General features: G+C 45.5%; 2 protein-coding genes across 2 annotated transcripts; both read right to left on the bottom strand.

Moving 5' to 3' along the window:
* Positions 1-7564: 7564 nt before the first annotated feature.
* thap1 (THAP domain containing, apoptosis associated protein 1) lies at positions 7565-10454 on the bottom strand. The gene is made up of 3 exons (XM_030742612.1): positions 10267-10454; positions 9413-9605; positions 7565-9229 (listed from the first exon to the last, which is right to left on the bottom strand). Exons 1-3 carry the CDS (start codon positions 10335-10337, stop codon positions 8816-8818), a joined length of 678 nt encoding a protein of 225 aa, XP_030598472.1. The 5' UTR covers positions 10338-10454; the 3' UTR covers positions 7565-8815.
* Positions 10455-12442: 1988 nt separating this feature from the next.
* On the bottom strand, positions 12443-16983 carry LOC115789187 (CAX-interacting protein 4-like). The gene is made up of 2 exons (XM_030742468.1): positions 16111-16983; positions 12443-15325 (listed from the first exon to the last, which is right to left on the bottom strand). Exons 1-2 carry the CDS (start codon positions 16675-16677, stop codon positions 15179-15181), a joined length of 714 nt encoding a protein of 237 aa, XP_030598328.1. The 5' UTR covers positions 16678-16983; the 3' UTR covers positions 12443-15178.
* Positions 16984-17066: the final 83 nt, after the last annotated feature.

Below are 17066 nucleotides of genomic sequence, written 5' to 3'. Positions count from 1 at the left end.
GTGCAGAAGTCAGACGTTACAAAGTCTCTCATGACATCAGGCAGGAATTAAACTGTCAGACGTGACTCAAGCTGAAAACACACCTCTGCTGTGCCACGCACACACACACACACACACACACACACACACACAAAGAGGAGGTGAAACCACGTCGTTATGGTTACTGTTTTGTCACAGCGACGCCCTTTAACCCCACAGGAGTGATGTCACATGGTCTCCACCTTGCTGTGCGTCAGAGTGACGCTGACGGACACAAAGCCAGACACACACACACACACACACACACACACACACACACACACACACACACACACACACACACACACACACACACAGAGGCTTCTGTTTACGGAGCTGAATAAATAAACTGTAACACCCACTGAGGAGCATCGTTCATCTGCTACAGCAGAACACAATGTGGTCTCCAGCCAGGAAGAGAGAAGGTTTTCTTCTGACTCGGCACTGTGAGGGATCTGTGAGTCCCACTTTACGAGTTAGCAGGGAGAAAGTTTTAGGCTCCAAGTCCTGAGTTCTCTCCAGAAGAGGAATTCCAGTGTTGCAGAGAGCCATCAGGACAGCATCTGTGCAGCTGAATAATGAGCCCAAACCATCGACTGTTTAAAGTCACACACAGGCCTGCAGACGGTCAGTGACCCTCTGGCAACATGCAGTTGCTAAAGAAAAATGTACATTCCCCAAACTGGTCGGCGAGTGCTTGCTGGCAGCCTCTGGGTGAAGCAGGTCACAAAGAACTTGTTGCTGATTTGAACCTTTTGAAACATGTTGGTTGTACTTTAAGCCAGGACTTTTACTTTGAAGGTAAATGTTCTCAGTTTCCGGTTTGAGTCACACCCTTCTGTTTCACTACCACTCAAATAAATAGTTCCCAAGTGTTGGTCGGTGTCTTCCATGCAATCTACTGGCAACTGCAGCAATCTGCTAGTGACCAAAGCAATTGTAAGGAGGCTTTTGGTGCAGCACTGTATACGTCTGTGCAACCAATTTAACCCAGCAACAGCCTGCAACCTCCAGCAACCACTCACCAACCGATCGGGGAATACACATTCTTCCCTAGTGACCGGGCTCTAGGCCTGCAGGACCGAGGCCTAAAGGATGGAGGCAGCAAACAGTGATGTCACCACCTGGTTTCTGGACTCCACATTTTGAAGTTCCATGGATTTTTTTCTCAGCCAGCTTGGTTAGCAAACTACATCCTACATACTAAATCACATCCAAAATAAATCCTAGAACTTCACTCACCAAACCTGGACCGCAGACTTCTTTGATGGTCTGTTAGTGCAATTAACCGCATTAAAAATGGTCCTAAAGGCACCAGCATCACAAACAGGGCCTCCAGTTAGCTGAGGTGAAGCCTAGCAGACAGCTAGCAGCTACAGCCACCTGTGTAGCCATTCACCTGTCAGTCAAAGAGGCCACGCCCCTAATAATGCAAGCTTTAAGGCTTTTAAAGAGCCGACTGTTTAAATTTGCAGACAGTAAGGAGCATGTTGGGCCGTCCTCCACAGAGAGGCTGAGGATCTGTATCATGCAGCTGGATGAATACCTCATTTTACCACTGAAGTATTAATAACTTACAGTAATGTGGACATTTCAGCAGAGCTGAATGTACAGCACTGATGCTTCTTATGAATTTATGTGGTTTTATTCACTGTTTTACTTTTGCTTTCTCTCTGTTAGGTTCACACACACTAACACCTTGGTTGGGTTAAAACATGCATCAGTATCTCTTCCCACTGAAAAGTGACAAGCTGAGAGTGACTCAGTAACGCTGTAACCAGGCAAAAGTCACCCTGTTGATACACTGGCTTTGACTACATGGCATCATTTTACTCCCCAGGAATGAAAACAGGCTGAGCAGGACCTGTCAATCAAAGTAGATGCACCTCTAATTTTAATAAACTTAAGCCTTAATAAAACTGAAATGAGAGAGCTATATAAAAATTCACTCTGAGTCCAGAAGGATTGTATTAGCTATAGAGACCAAAGCAGGCTGCAGACTTGTTTATTTCTGCTATAATTTCAGACGTTTTAACACGAGCGTCTGTGGGGACTGACTCACTTTTGGAGGGAGCCTCAAGTGGACAATGGGGGAACTGCAGGATTCGGTAGCCTCAAAGGTTACCACTGGGTCCAAATCTAAAGCCAGAGCCACAAAAATCTAATATCTGACTGTAGACCTCTGGGATTGGTCCTCAACCAGTTATGATGTCATGGGAAAGAAGAGGCGTCATTGGCTGAATATCAGAAGCAAGAATGTAAATTAATAATAGCGTCTGAATCAGTGAGTATGAGACTGGAGCTGTCTCATGTTTGTCAGCCTCCAAAAATCTGAGCCTCACCGCTGACTCGTCCTCGTGTTGCACCAAGAAGACAGTCCATCACCGTCTGACGAGGCACCAGGGTGCACTAGAAATACTGCTCTACCCGAGTATGCTCACACAGATATTATCATGTGTCTGTAAAGAGCTTTTCTCCAAGATTTAGACCTTAAAGGGAAAATGAGCATCCACAGATCCTCAGTTGGAGGTGCTTCCATCATTAAGGCATATCCTCTCTGGTCAGATCACAGCAGGTCGGATCATTGTGAACCTCTGATGACCTTTTGTGAGTTTAAATTAAATATTCCCATGTGCTGAAACACAAACAGTTGCATCAGGTCACACTTCCATCCTTCTCCTCCTCCTCTTTGCTCCCTTCACTCCTCTCCATCTCACAGCTTCTCCTCTCTGACTCATTTTTGTTCGCTGCCTTCAGCACAAAACTATCTGTTTGCACATATTAAGCATCTTCAGTGCATGAATTAATGTTCACAACATGAGTTATTTTGGTACCCCAATTAATACAATTATACTTACAAATTAGCCAAATATAAAGAAATAAGGAATCAATGCTACAACACTATTATTATTATTAACTTCCTAATAAATGCCGACATATTAATGTTAGTGCACAGATAATGATGTTTAATGTAAGTAAACAGAGGAGAAATTAAATACTTACAAATGAACCAGTCCTAGAATATAATAAAATAATGTAGAGCAGGACCATTTATTCCAGAGTAAAGATGTAAACTGGAACATGGAGTCTATGTGGGGCATGCTGTCATCATATAAATGATTTTAGGGCATAAATTCGGTAGAGCACAGACTCTCCTCTATCGATGATGCACCTGTGATAACGTCGTCCTGGAGCCAGAATTATTTGGACTAAACAAACTTGTGTCTAAAGCATGAATGAAGCAACCAGCGCACAGCCTGGAGGAGCTGCAGACCTGATGAGGAAACCCAGAGAGAAAATTTAATGATTGTAAAATATGAATTTCAGAGATTAAGTTACTACAGAGCACGAATCCTGGAGCCTAACTGAGGTACCGCCACAAATCAAGTGCTTATAAAACATGATTAAGGTGATTCTAGATAAAGACTGCACATATTTAAACTGGGCTGATCCGGAGATTCAGATCAAACACTAAAGTGTATCCAGAGCTCAGAGTGTTTAAGTCTGACTCTTTGCTCTAGCAGCTCCACGATCATTTCAGGACAGAAGTTTGTTTATGTGAAATAATTCAGGCTCCAGAATTTTTGGTGCTCTGGGAGAGTCTAAAAATGTTTATTTTTTTCTTACCTAAAATTATTCAGAGCATAGAGAACTTCAAGTATGTTTAAGTGCTTTAATATGAAAATACTTTCTTTCTGCTGCTTCTTCAAGAGCATGAATTCAGATCCTTCAGATCCTTCAGATCCCTGACTGCGAACTTTCATCTGGAACACAAATTAATTATTTATAAAGAACGAATTAAGTCATTTAGAGCATAAATTAAAGCATGAATCTGTGAATTCATTAACTCAGCCTTAAATTCGTTCTTTATCGTTTCTGCATCTGCTTTTGTCGCTTGTTATTTCCCGGCTGCGGCTCTTTGATTCAGCCTCTCTCTCCTCTCATCTCTTTCTTCTCCTCTCCCCCCTCGTCTTCCTCCCCCGCTCTGCTGCTTCCCCTCAGGCGTCTCTTCAGAGTTTTTGAGGAAAGAGCAGATTATTGGCAGAGAGATCATACCGCTGTACAGATCGAATACACGCTGCCGGGCACATCTGAAAATGATGGCGGTGTTTTATATTTATATACATCATTATGGCCGCGCTGCGCCGTCCCGCTAACCTCCGTTTACTCCGAGCGCTTGGCTCGCTGCTGCAGGCTGAATTCAGCCAGTCCAGACTGAAGAGAATGAGAAGTGAAGCCGGGAGTTTCTATCTGGGTCAGAGGATGAACATGTTCATCAGCAGCACATCCACAGGAGAGGAGGCTGAGCAGAAGCAAACCAGCAGCAGGAGACACGATGTGTCCTTGCTGTTCATCTTTAACCTCTGGAGCCCCACGTTACCCCTCAAATGTACCTCTAAATGTGCCCTTCTGCTCATGAGAATAATGGACTGCACTATAGTTTATGTTATTAGTTTATATCTCTGTGAAAAGTGTTTTTTTGCTCTGATTTTCAGTGGCATGAGCAGAGCATGCTGGGAGCAGCAGGTCAACCAGGTGTTATCTAATGAGAGCGGTCAGTCTGCAGCCTGAAGAGCGTTACCGTTCAGACAGGGCGACCTTGATGCTTCGCCTGGGGGCGGAGCTTCAGACCAAACACGTCCACCTGGATCAAACTCACCCCTGCAGCGGGCGGGTCACCTGAGGAGGGTCGAGGTCGTGAGGAGAAACTGAAACCAGAGCAAAACGAACTGTTGGTGTCCCCTGAGGTCTGATGGACGGCTGATGAATGCACTGCATGTACAACATAATCACATGCACACCACACCAGGGGCTCCCAGCTCTTCAACGCCACCTTTCTACCCATAATCTGCTGCTACAGACTCGGTCCTGTCTCAGGACATTTGGAGAACCAGCATAGGAGAAGCTGGGGTCATTTCAGTGCCTCAGATCACATGGCAGATAGTACCTGTGTTCGATTCATCTGCCAATAACTGCTGAATATCTCTGGGTTAGCCCCTCCCACATCCAAATCTGGACCCACAGCATCAGTGGAAATGTGGAACCAGGACTAGAGTTCGTAAAAGAGTCAAAAGAAAAACTTGAAGGGGCCACAAACTCTTTACAGACCATTAAATTCACTTTGCAGGGGCGTGGTTAAACGGGGGCCCCACCCCCAAACCTGTGTTTCAGTCATAGGTGAAAATGATGGAGGGGTTTGGATCCCATTTTTCTGTGGGGGAAAAAGTAAATATAAACTTCATACTGTTAAATAATAAACTACTGCAATGAGAGCTCTTATTCTCATTAGAGATGCCAAACAGCAGTTTTAGGATATGAAAAGCAGACTCCCCCACACATCCCTCACACGGCCTGTAATTCCCTGACTCAGGGGGTCACATCAGGTTCAAGTTGATGCAAAACAGGAAGGTAAGAACCTGTAAAATCTCTGAATAATAATCGTTCCAAAAGCCTCCACATTTATTAAACTATGAACGATCACTCCTGTGCTGGCATGCTCACACTGAGACAGCAGCGAATTTTACTGACAACTCAAATTATTAATTTCTTTGCAATTTTCACGCTTTGCGAAGCCAAACACTCAGACTGGGGGACAGCCCTGCCCCAACTTTACTTTGCATACTTAAAACAAAGATATGTGACATATATGATCTTTACTTCTGCCCGTTTATGGAGGCTGGAGGTCTGACACTGAATTTTTACAAGTGAACTGCTTTGGTATTTATCTCATAGATTTAGTGACTTCCCAAAGGTCCTTCTCTGGATAACCCTAAAAAATCCTAGAAACACTCCTGTTACTTCGCCTTTTGTTGTCAAATCCTGGAGACATCACATCATCACGCCCTCTGGGCCTCTCTACACTACAACACACCGCATCGACCAGCAGGCTCACAGGTTAGAGTATTTTTAGTCTTAATTAGAGGTTGGCACACCTGTTACTCACCTGGTTCACTGAATGAAGACGCTGAGCTGCTCGGACCGCCGACATGCAGCTCTGTACCACCACCTGCTGGACAAAAGTATCCCTGCGGCTCATATTTTCAGCCCTCTGCTGTACTCACTGTACACCCATAACTGCGAGGCCACGTCAGAGTCCAACGTCATCATAAAGTCTGCTGTTGTGGGACTGAGCTCCCACAATGAAGAGACAGCCTACAGGAGGGAGGCCAGACAGCGTCTCCACCTCCACAGGTGGCCGAGACACTTCAAGCTCCCACTCAAGGTGCTCAGGAACTTTTACACCTGCACCACTGAGACCATCATGCGTGGGAGCATCACCACCTGGATGGGAAACTGCACTAAACAGGACTTCATACTCTAAAAAGAGTGGTTTATTCAGCTGAACGGACCATCAGAACCACCCTCCCCAACCTGCAGGACATTCGGGGGCCATGAAGATCCTCAAACAGCCCGGCCACCCCGGACGCTCTCTCTTCTCCCTGCTCCCATCAGGCCGGCGTTCCCGCTGCCTGAGGACTGAGACTGAAAGGTTGAAGAAGAGTTTTTACCCACAAGCCATCCGTCTGCTCTGAGCCCTGAACCGCACCATTATTGCACAATGTAAACTGTTCTGTTTGACTTGCACTACACCATACCACACACTTACTGACACAGCTGTGTATACAGCTGTGGGCAGAAGTTCACACACACTCTGTGGGCGTGAATGTCGTGGTCATTTTGGGCTTTTAATGATTTCTCTGATCAGATATCTTCCAGGGTGGAATCACTGTAATGACTAAAAATAAGAGCTGGGAGCTCAGGTTTGAACTGACATGCACAGGTTCAGGACATAGAGGCTCAAATCTTTTGCTCAGTGGTGCTGCAGGTTGTGTGTCGACCTTTAACCCGACAGGGCCGAGGCCTGTTACCTTCTCACAGGTTTTTTAAAGAGCTGAAAGGTCAGGACCCGGTCGAGCAGAACTGTGCGTTTGCTCTCGTTTGTGTGGCAGATTTTGTGGTGTTGACCGAATGAATCTTTGCTCTCTCTGCTGGTTTCGGCTTCCTGGCAGGTTTCTGTTTGTTTTTGGTTCCACGTGATGATTAAGCAGCTGCCGAGGATCCTGCTGTCTGCTGGGCTGACCCGCTGAGCCGGGGGGGGACTGGGGGGCGAAAAATATCCCACTGTAATAACGTAAAGATGCTTTTACAGGACGGAAAACAAAAAGATGAATTTCAAACATGATGTGTCTGGACTGGTGGTCTTTATGCGGACAATGACTGCAGACCTACACCGAGGAGGAAAATCCCACCGAACATGAACCGAGCCCCGGATCTACGAGGACCCGGACCTGGATCATGTTGTGACATTTTCATGAGAACATCGAGATGATGTCTGCTGGATTTTCCTTTTATCACTTTGATAATTGTGAAGATACGACATCAAGTCTTCACTTTAATCAAGTCTGGCTGAGCTTCGCCTCTGCTAAGATGTTCATGCAAAGCGATCACGGCCTCCTCGGGGCAGGAAGTGCACAGAGAGCAGAAGAAGCAGCAGTATGGCTTCAGTTTATTGCACACCAGCAGCAACAAGCACATTTCACCTTTTTGCAGCTTGAGAAAAAAAAATAAATGTAAACAACAACAAATGTACTTTTTAAAACAGCCTTTAAGGAAAAAACTCTGAAAAACAAACAAAACCTGAAGAATTTCATGTCAATTTATTTTATAGTTTCAAATTTTATTACCAAATTACCAGAATCTTTAATGGGACCTATCCTGCACATTTCCAGCTTCCTGTTCTTAAATTCTCAAAGCAGCTTTGCATGATTCACAGTTCAGAATAATCCTTCTTTATCTGACACCAGCCTTCACATCACCCTGTCTGAAACAAGCTGTCTTAGCTCCTCCTCCTTTAAGCGAAGCAGGTGGGGCTTCTGTGCCAAACATGACCATATAAAGATATCACCTCTCTATGACATCATACAGATCCAAGAGTAAAAAAAACTGGTAAACGGAGTGTTTAGAGCCGTGTGAAGCCTGAGCTTCAGGGTTTGATCCTCTGGCTGCGTTTGATCATCAATCATCATCCCGTTTGTCTGCTTTCTCTTTGGATCTCTCAGTCCTGTCATGTCTGCTTGTGCCTCTGATGAAAGCTGATCTCCTCCAGCATGTCCCAATGACAGCACTTAAAGCTCAATCCTGATTCACAGAGCACAGCAAAGTTTCAGGGAGGCAGATCCAGCAACTGGAGCCAGACTGGAACCAAAACTCACGTTTTTGCTCTGATAAATTTGCCAGTTTTTCTCTCTTTAGTTCCCAAAACTCAAAGCCTAAATGTTCAGATTGTTTCTTCTGAATGTTCGGCCTCAGACGCCTCAGGACCTCAGTGGTTTTGCTCCTCACCTTCGACCCTTTTAAACTGTGGACTCTTCAGATGAAAGCTGCTCGGTTGTAGCTGCAGACGCAGCTCTCCTCCCTGCAGATGATCCTCCACAGTAACTTCAGCTCGGTGTGACACAGAAGCTGATGTTCGCTCAAATCAGTGAAGAAATTCCAGAGAAGACGCCCACCTCGGCTTATTAACACCTCGTATATGGCAGAATAGAAAGGGCAGGCAGAACAGGTCCTCTTTAAAGGAACAGTTCAACAGTTTGGGGTAACGTGACTGAAGAAACATCAGTCTGTGTGCGTCAAGTATGGAGAGTGGTTAGCTTAGCTCTTGAAAACCAAAACCTAAAGATTTAAGAAGTCATCTGACGGCAGCCCGAGCTCCAAAAATAAAAACAACAAACAGAGATATGTAAGTATTTGCAGCGTCCTTCAGCTCAGCGCTGATGAAAGCGTCCTCTGCTCCCGCTCACTCGATGCCTTTCAGACTGTGGTAGATGTGTTTAGGCAAAATCACGTATCCCTCGCTGAAGGCCGGCTCCGGCGCCGCCTCTCGGGCGCTCCTGGGCGCCGCCTCCCGGCTGGCCTTCAGCCTCTTGAGCTGCCTCTCCTGCCGCCGACACTTCTGCTGCGTCGTCTTCAGCTTCTTCCTCAGATGCTCCACCTGCTCCTCCAGCAGCTCAATGCGTCTCTTCTGCTGCGCAGAGTCCTCTACCGTGTAGTTGTGGTCGCAGGACACCGCTGCTGTCGGCGTCGTCATCGTGTCGCTGCTGGTGTCGGGCGGGCTGCTCTCAGGCTCCTCCTCCTCCGTCGGGTCAGAGGTCAGAGGCAGAGAGAGCGGGAAGAGGTTCTCGGAGGGAAAGGGATCCTCCAGGGACTCGGACTGCCAGACAGAAAAGAGAGGAGTTAACTAGTCGCTCCACTAACTGAAGGTGAAGGTAACCTGATCGAGTTATCTGGCTCACTCAGCACTCCTCGCCGTTTCTCAGGACTGTGCTCTTATCCTGAAATAAAGAAAACATGACAGGAAACTGAGAGGAGCAGAGCCCTGCTTCGGTCAGGTCACCTTGATGCTGAGGTTGAAGGTGAACAGCGATGGCACGGCGTTCTCCTTCAGCACGCGGTTGTTGCACTCCCTCTTGAAGGAGTCTTCGGTGAAGTGCTGGGAGCAGATGTTGCTGTACTTTGTTGGTTTGAAGTTGTTCCTCCTCATCGCCGCCACCCATTTACAGCAAACATCAGGACGCGCCAGAGGAAACCTGCAAACACAACCAGTTACAACCAGTTAATGTCTAACTGGTTTTGTACGATTTGGGGACTATTTTTAACGTCAGTAATTAGTTTCACAGTAAACTTCTCGGTAAAAAACTGGAGCGGTAACCTTTCTGGTGCTTGTTTGGAGGCTACAGTTGGACACTAAACAAACACACTGCGCCAAACTCCAGTAAAATTTGGGGACATTTACTGTTCTCGGATTTATGGACGTGGCAAACATAATAATGAATAAAACTGCAGGGCTTTAAAAGTAACTCCGTTATGTGTTGGTGAATTCGGTTTGCAAAAAAAAGGTAAATGGTTGTAAACTTTTAGTAATATCTAAACTTGAGTGCTTCCGTATCGCCACAGAGAAACTTGTGACTTTAGACTCGATAAAAACATTTGACTTTTCCGAGTAAAAACCACCGTTTGGTGACTTTCGTGTATCCGGATCTCAGCGGTGAAACCTGCCGACACCAAAAGTGTCCAGCGTCTGACTCCACGTGTCGCGTACTGTTGAGGAAGGGCAGTTAATCTTTAATGAGGCAGATTAGTGAACGCAGGCTGGTGGACGTTGCTCAACCACCATGTCAGGACAGCTAACGCTACCCAGCTCGCTCTCTCACACACGCAGACACACGCAGAGACTTTACGCCAACTTACTTGTGGAATGAAACGTCTTTGTCTTTGTGGTAGCGGTTCTTACAGCCGTACGCTGAGCACGTCTGAACCATGGCTGAATATCCGGACAACACTCACTCGCAGCCGGACTAGAACTCCAGCAAGATCCGCTGGTGCTTCTTCCCACCCTCCACACAGGCTTCACTGCCACCAACAATGATGGCGGCGAAGAATCGGTCACCTGACTGAAACTCTCAGCTCTAATTGGTGGAGCTCTCTGTCGTTACATCCCTGTAATAGTGCAGGGTGTCCACCAGGGGGAGACAGATTCCATGAAGGGGACAAATTAGGTTGTTTTGATTTTATTTAGTCTCCATTAATTTTATAAGCATTCATTTAAATATTAAATTTAAATCAAGTCAAATCACTTATATAGCACATTTTTAAAACAAGAGAAGCTGACCCAAAGTGCTTTACAGGTACACTCATTTGTTATCTCGTTCTCCAAGAACATGATTAAAAACATATAAAGTAACTTTAGTTCTGCTGCCATTTAGATGATGGAAATTGTTTTGCCATCTGTGACTTCAGTCCAGGACTTTCACTGAGTGGTCAGTCAGATGTGAGGATTTCTGGAAGACTGAGCTGGGGGGGGACATATATCAGGAAAATGAAAGAGGACCTAAAATAGAAAAAGATTTTTTTATTTATTAGTGCAGACCACTTACACTATAAAAAGTAATGAGTTATTTCATAGCTCGGGCCTGCGTATTCATGCAAAATGTGTAAAGATAACCAATAAAGCCTTTCAACACACAATCTGTTGGTCAAAAAACAAAACTTTATTATTAAAACAGGCGTTTGCAACACCGTGGGTCAGTCTGAAGAGCTTTATACAGCAACAGAAACACACTGAAAACAGGTAAATACACAGCACTGATATGTACCTATAACACGTGTGTGTGTATTATCACTATACTGTATATCATACTGAGTCCTTTTGTTGAAAGAAGAGGCCACGAGGCTCTCAAACACTCTGTGGGTTCAGTTTCAGCAGCTGGAAACTCGACTTAAAAACATTCAGTTTCTCACCAGCTGTGACGGAAGCGGCCGAGGCTCAGAAACATGAGCACAGGTGTGTTTTTTCCTATTATTACCACTGTACATGAACGCACCTTTACAGGCAGAAAAAAGAAGGATTTAGGAAGAAGGATGGAAGGAAACGAGGAGAAAGTTCTCATCATTTGTCCAATTATGTTTATCACAAGACTGCGGCCTGTAGCAGACTTTATAAAGGAAGAAATAAATAGAAAAATACAAAAAGTCTGGGTACGTCACCCAGATTCATTTTTATGTACAGGACACCCCCCTCCCGACACACACACACACACACACACCCCAACCCCCACGTATTCAGCAAGTGCAAAAAGTAAACTAGACTCTGGGTTATGGAGAAATGTCCAGAATCTCTGATCCAATGTGGGCAAAAAAAACCAAACAAAAACAAACAAAACCCTCACAGAATTTCTTTTTTTTTAAACAGACCCTTATTTTGATAGCTCTGTCCATCCTTCCTGTCAATTGTATGAACGTCACTGCTACAGTTGTCGGTTTCTTTAAACTACACAAACATTTCTACAGGACACCAGAACGATCCGGTAGCTCCGAGCGTCGGATGAGCAGCTGAAATCCTGGATGAAGACCATTTTCTACCTGCTGGGTAATCACGAAACGCCCAAAGAAACCTTAAAAACTAAAGGTTCCTTCAGTCCTTCTTTACAGATGGTCACAGCTTTCCAACTGTCAGCTCTAAAAGAAACTTATAAAAGAATAAGAGTGGTTTAAGCAACATTTTTTTTGTCCTGCATCATATTAACACGTATTTACTGCTGTTGTGCCAAAACATGATCATCTGCCATAAAGTGATCCTGATGTTTCTGTGTGTTTTTATGTGTAATGTCTTTGCTTATATTGGTAAATAGAGTGCAGTCAGCATGATTTATGAAGGGCTTATATATAACATACAGAAATAACCTGTTTTTCAGCAATCTTTAGGAGTCTGTGTTATTGTACCTACATTATAATCAATCCAGAGCTTTTTGGACACTTCAAATATCTTTATAGATCTGTGATGTTATATTTGTTGTGATTTCTGAGTCAGATTTGTGTTTAAAAATAGATTTTTAATGTCAATGACAGTTTTTAACCTTCATAAAAAACAAATATATAAAAGTAACTTTGCCAAAAACTGAGTGCAGCTTCTACCCTGTGATAGAAATGCTGTTTCTCACTCAAAATGACCTGATATCAGGCCTTTTCCACTGAGCTGCTGTCATTGATGACACACTTTAAATAGCTTCATAATTACAATCAGGAAGAATGTGAAGTGTGACTGTATTGAAACAAAGTGCCACGAGCAGCAGCAGGATTACAGTGATGCAGCAATAACTAGACTTTAACCTTGTGACTCTCCAGGAGCTGCAACAGACGTGAAAAGTATTTTCTACCTGGGATGCTGCATCTTGGCTCAAGCTTTTAAGCGAGCTACTAAGCCTGTTTTTCCACCATGTAACTGAATCACTAATTCCCATCCACCGCTCGCTCTTCCTGTTACACGGGGTGCTCCTAGCGATGCTCGGTGGAGGCATTTGTTTACATTTGTCTTGCATATGACCACGCTCGCATCCCCTCCTTCGCAGCCTGCTTGTACTCGACGGTGTGTTGCCGTCTGCGCTTTGTTGGAGGTTGAAGCAGCTCTGCTCTTCATCACTGGAGGCTGACGCGTGGCTCTTGCTCTCAGACATGCTGGTTTGTCTCGGGAGTGTGTAAGCACGGTGTTGTTATAGCAACGATATCATAATATGACACTTCTACATCACAGGTGATATGACAGAGTATAACCCAAGCAGGGAGTCCCAGGAATTTAACCCCTAATGGGGGCTGTTCCCTCATTACCAGCACTGAGTCTGAACCCTCTGTAAGACACTGCCTCGCCCCACCCTCACAGGAGCCTTTGAGGTCCCCTGAGTCAAGCTGTGAGGGGTTCAAACACCTGGGAAGGGACCTGCTAGCAGCTGGTGTGGTAAACCACCACCTCTGTGAAGCCTCTGGGATGAGAACCCTTCATGAACCTGAAGACGTCCAGCTGCCTCCTTCTTAAGCACTCTCGGCTACAGTGACCCGGAAGACTGAGAACCTACTGATGCAACTATCTGACAAATAATTTGGTTTTACTACACTGCAAGAACAACTATGCCTCATGATGTCCACAAAGGAGAAGAATCATATTTCTCTGATTGTGATCACAGCGTTTCATAAACATGTCTGAAGTTCTTGCTTTGTTCAACATTCAAAGGTATTCAGCTGACAGTGAGATAACGCAAAACTAGAGACGACCGGAGAGGAGGCATTTTGAAAAACAAATGGACAAAACTATCAAAAAAAAAGAAAATATTTCTTCAAAAAATGCGACAGATGAAAAAGCTGCTGTACAGGAACAGAGCCGACTGGACTGCGAGGCCGTCACACCTGAAAAAGAGCGGCGACCAATCAAATTCAAGCTCTTCTTGGAAATAAAAAGCAGGAAAGTGCGACATAAACGAGTCAGAGCGCTGTCGGTTAAGAATGTCTCTAAATACTACAACACCCAGAATCCTCTGGGGCCATGGATTAAGAGGTTTTAGCATATTCACAACGCCGCCGTTAAGAATTGACTAAAGAGTCACAGCAATGCCTTCTGGGAGTCGTGCTCGGCTTCTGTCTTAAAGATGACACGGAGTCCCACGTCCCCCGCCCACTGAGCTGCCCTCCCTCCCCTCTGGGAAAACCATCCGGAGCAGCTTCCGTGCTCCAAATCGAGGAAAGATGTCGCCCTGGTTTTAGTCACCTGCTGATCTGCCGGCAGGAATTTCCTCTGACCGAACTCAAGGACCTCTTACTGGCTTTTTGTTGGCCTCTCAAACAGAGCTGTGACTCAAACCACAGAAAACGAGCACGTTTTTGTATTTTAAGGCAAAAAAGATCTGCTGCTTCAAACCTGTTAAATATAACTGAGATAGCAGGAATATTTGGCCCACGTCTGGCTGTGACTCAGGCTGCTGCAGCTCGGCGGTCCACCATCTATGTGCCAGATGTGAGCTGTGCTGCAGACTGCGGGTCACATCTGGCCCACGCAGCTCGTGTCGAGCCCAGCTCACGACTTCAGGGCCACATCTGGTGATCGAGCCAAACGTGAGGCAGATCAGACCGGACTGTGTCTGCTTCTTCTGTCAGACATATTCAGCCATAATTTTAAGAGACAGAAATGTCAAACTCACAACTCAAAGCAAAATCAATGAGAGCAAAGGTTCCTGACGTAGGTGCAGACGGTCCCTGTGCTGTTAGTCCAGGACAACTCAAATTCAAATATGGGAATTTGAGTTTTTTTCCTTATAAATCTCACGTTTCATTTGTTTTTTTTCAATTTGTTGTGGTAAACAAACAAAAACAAACAAAAACAATCAACTCCAGTTTATTTCCTGTCTCTGATGACCTGTGACCTTCTGATGGACGCTGCAGAAAAAGACTCACCTCTGAGTGTTACAGAAACAGATGAAAATAAAGACGAAGCACTAATCCTAACTCCCTCCGACAGTGTCGATCACCTGCTCAAATGCACTTTAACCACTCCATGCTTTTGCCTGTGAGGTCACAGAGGGTCAGCCCTGCTTGGAGCCTCCAGCTGTTGGCAGATTAATGTGGAAACATCTGCAACGTGTAAATAAAACCGAGCTGTCGGCAGATCAGCGAGTGTTTTCAATCTGAAGCAAAAGCGACCTCACAGCCAGCTCAGAGCCGCCGTCCACTTCCTCGTTTCTTCTCCTTGTTGCTCGTTACCAGCGTTTGTTGTCATAGCGACAAGATATATAACCAGGAATCCTGTACAGATAAAGAGCTGCGAGTCATTTTCAGAGGCCTACTGCTTCTCCTCCTTCTCCTCCTCATTCTCTCCTTCGTCACCCCCTTCTTTCTTGCTGCCCTCCTCTTCTTCACCTCCTCCATCTCCATCTTCAGCACTGGCCTCATCCTCAGCTTTTTTAGACTCTTCCTTGTCTCCTGCAGCCTTAAAAAAAGAGAGCATAAACACATTTTACTCATTTATTAGGTTATGAAGTGCATGTTTCACCACAGCGAGCAGTTTGAAATGACGGCTGCAGGGGAAACTTTCAGCACACAAAGGACAGATTTTCTTATTTTAAATTTCCCATTTTTTCCAATTTCCTTTACATTTTCTTGTATATTTATTTATATTCAAGTTCCCGCTTATAAATTTACCGACTTATTTCTCATAAATATTATATATATATACATCTCCATTTAGATTATGGCATACATTCAAAAGGTTCTCAGAAATATGCTATTTTTTTTTTTGCATATTTGACATTTTGGTGTAAATCTGCACATTTATTTTTATTTACTTATTTTTTCTTGTTTGTGAGTTTTTTCATAAAAAAGTTAATTTTTCTTTTAAATTTACCAGTTTTACAAATAAATGGTTTTAAAATAAATGTGCTGTTTTAGCATTTTCCCCCATCAATGTGTCTCGTAAATTTACCAGATTTTCCTTCTACGAAAGCCATTTTTTCAGTTTTTAAAAATAAATGTGACCTTTTTATTCCATATGTAATTAAATCTGCTGTTTTTTGCTTGAATTCTGTCATATTTCCCTCATAAATGTGCCTTTCTTTCTCGTATATTTGCCAGTTTTCTCTCATTTCCCTGCGCTTCTATCTAACGCTGCAGAGCTGCTTGAAGGCTCAAGCATCAACAGGAGGCGCGTTTGTTTTTTAAACGTGTTTCTGCAGAAGCACCTGCGCCTCTGTGCGTGACGCTGGTGTCCAGGTGTACCTGCTTCACGCGGCTCCTCCTCCGGCTCGGGATCCGGGCCTTCATCCTCCGGGACAGCGCCAGCAGCTTGTTGTGTCTCTGCCTCCTCTTCGCCTTCTCCGCGTCCTCTCTCCGCTTCTCCTCGGCGCGGTCCGAGTCCGACTCGTCCTGCCGCTGCAGCCTGCTCCTCTTCCTCGGCTGCACCATCCTCTTCGGGTGACTCCTGTCGTCACCCCCATCATCGTCGTCATCATCATCGTCGTCCTCTTCATCCTCGTCGCCGCGGCTGGACGACGAAGAGCTGTCGTCGCCTCCCAGGAAGGAGCGCTTTCTGCGGGTGACAGAGCGGCTGTCGTCGCTGGAGGTCCCCCCGGACTCGCTCCGGTCCCGGTTCTCCTGCTCACTGTCATCCTCCGGGGAGCTCTGGAAGTCGGACTGCGAGCCAGAGGAAGAGGAGGAGGAGGAGAAGGAGCCTTCGTCACTGTCGTCCAGGATGGAGGCGGGCAGGCCGATCTGCCGCTTCTTCGACGCGGCCACTTTGGTTTTCCGCATGGACGCGAACATTTTCCGCTTGTACAAACTCTCCATGTCTGCACGCGGTACCGGAGGGCAGTGACATGAAACGGAAAACCGACGACGGACCCGGGCTCAGTGCACGCAGGCTAACGGCGCAGCTAGCCTCGCATCAACGAAATGTCATTTATGCGCTGAAACACGCGACATAGCGCCTGAATTCACCTTTGTGCGCAATTATTTCGGAGTCTTTTCTCATAAACGACCCGTTTGCATCCGGTACGACACGAAAATCGGCGCCGAAAAGGTCACATTTAAAGGATTTCCAGCCCCTGAAGCTGCCTCTGTTATTGTTGTGGCTCCAGCTGCTTCTTCCCTCAAAACAATTACGGCACAAATTCTGAGAGCGCGTCTCCTGCGGCGGAGAGCAGGTACTACAGTCTCAGACGGTTATCCGAAGTGGG

Source organism: Archocentrus centrarchus, chromosome 12 (assembly GCF_007364275.1).
Source record: "Archocentrus centrarchus isolate MPI-CPG fArcCen1 chromosome 12, fArcCen1, whole genome shotgun sequence".
NCBI lineage: Eukaryota > Metazoa > Chordata > Actinopteri > Cichliformes > Cichlidae > Archocentrus > Archocentrus centrarchus.
This window is presented reverse-complemented; position numbering and strand designations above follow the sequence as displayed.

Excerpts from the sequence above, each read along its gene's own strand:
- thap1 (XM_030742612.1), bottom strand. The coding sequence starts at position 10,337 with ATGGTTCAGACGTGCTCAGCGTACGGCTGTAAGAACCGCTACCACAAA. Across the intron at positions 9,606-10,266 it reads AAAGACGTTTCATTCCACAA|GTTTCCTCTGGCGCGTCCTG; the intron begins GTAAGTTGGCGT and ends TTGTGTTTGCAG. Across the intron at positions 9,230-9,412 it reads CCTTCAACCTCAGCATCAAG|TCCGAGTCCCTGGAGGATCC; the intron begins GTGACCTGACCG and ends TCTGTCTGGCAG.
- LOC115789187 (XM_030742468.1), bottom strand. The coding sequence starts at position 16,677 with ATGGAGAGTTTGTACAAGCGGAAAATGTTCGCGTCCATGCGGAAAACC. Across the intron at positions 15,326-16,110 it reads GGAGGAGCCGCGTGAAGCAG|GCTGCAGGAGACAAGGAAGA; the intron begins GTACACCTGGAC and ends TCTTTTTTTAAG.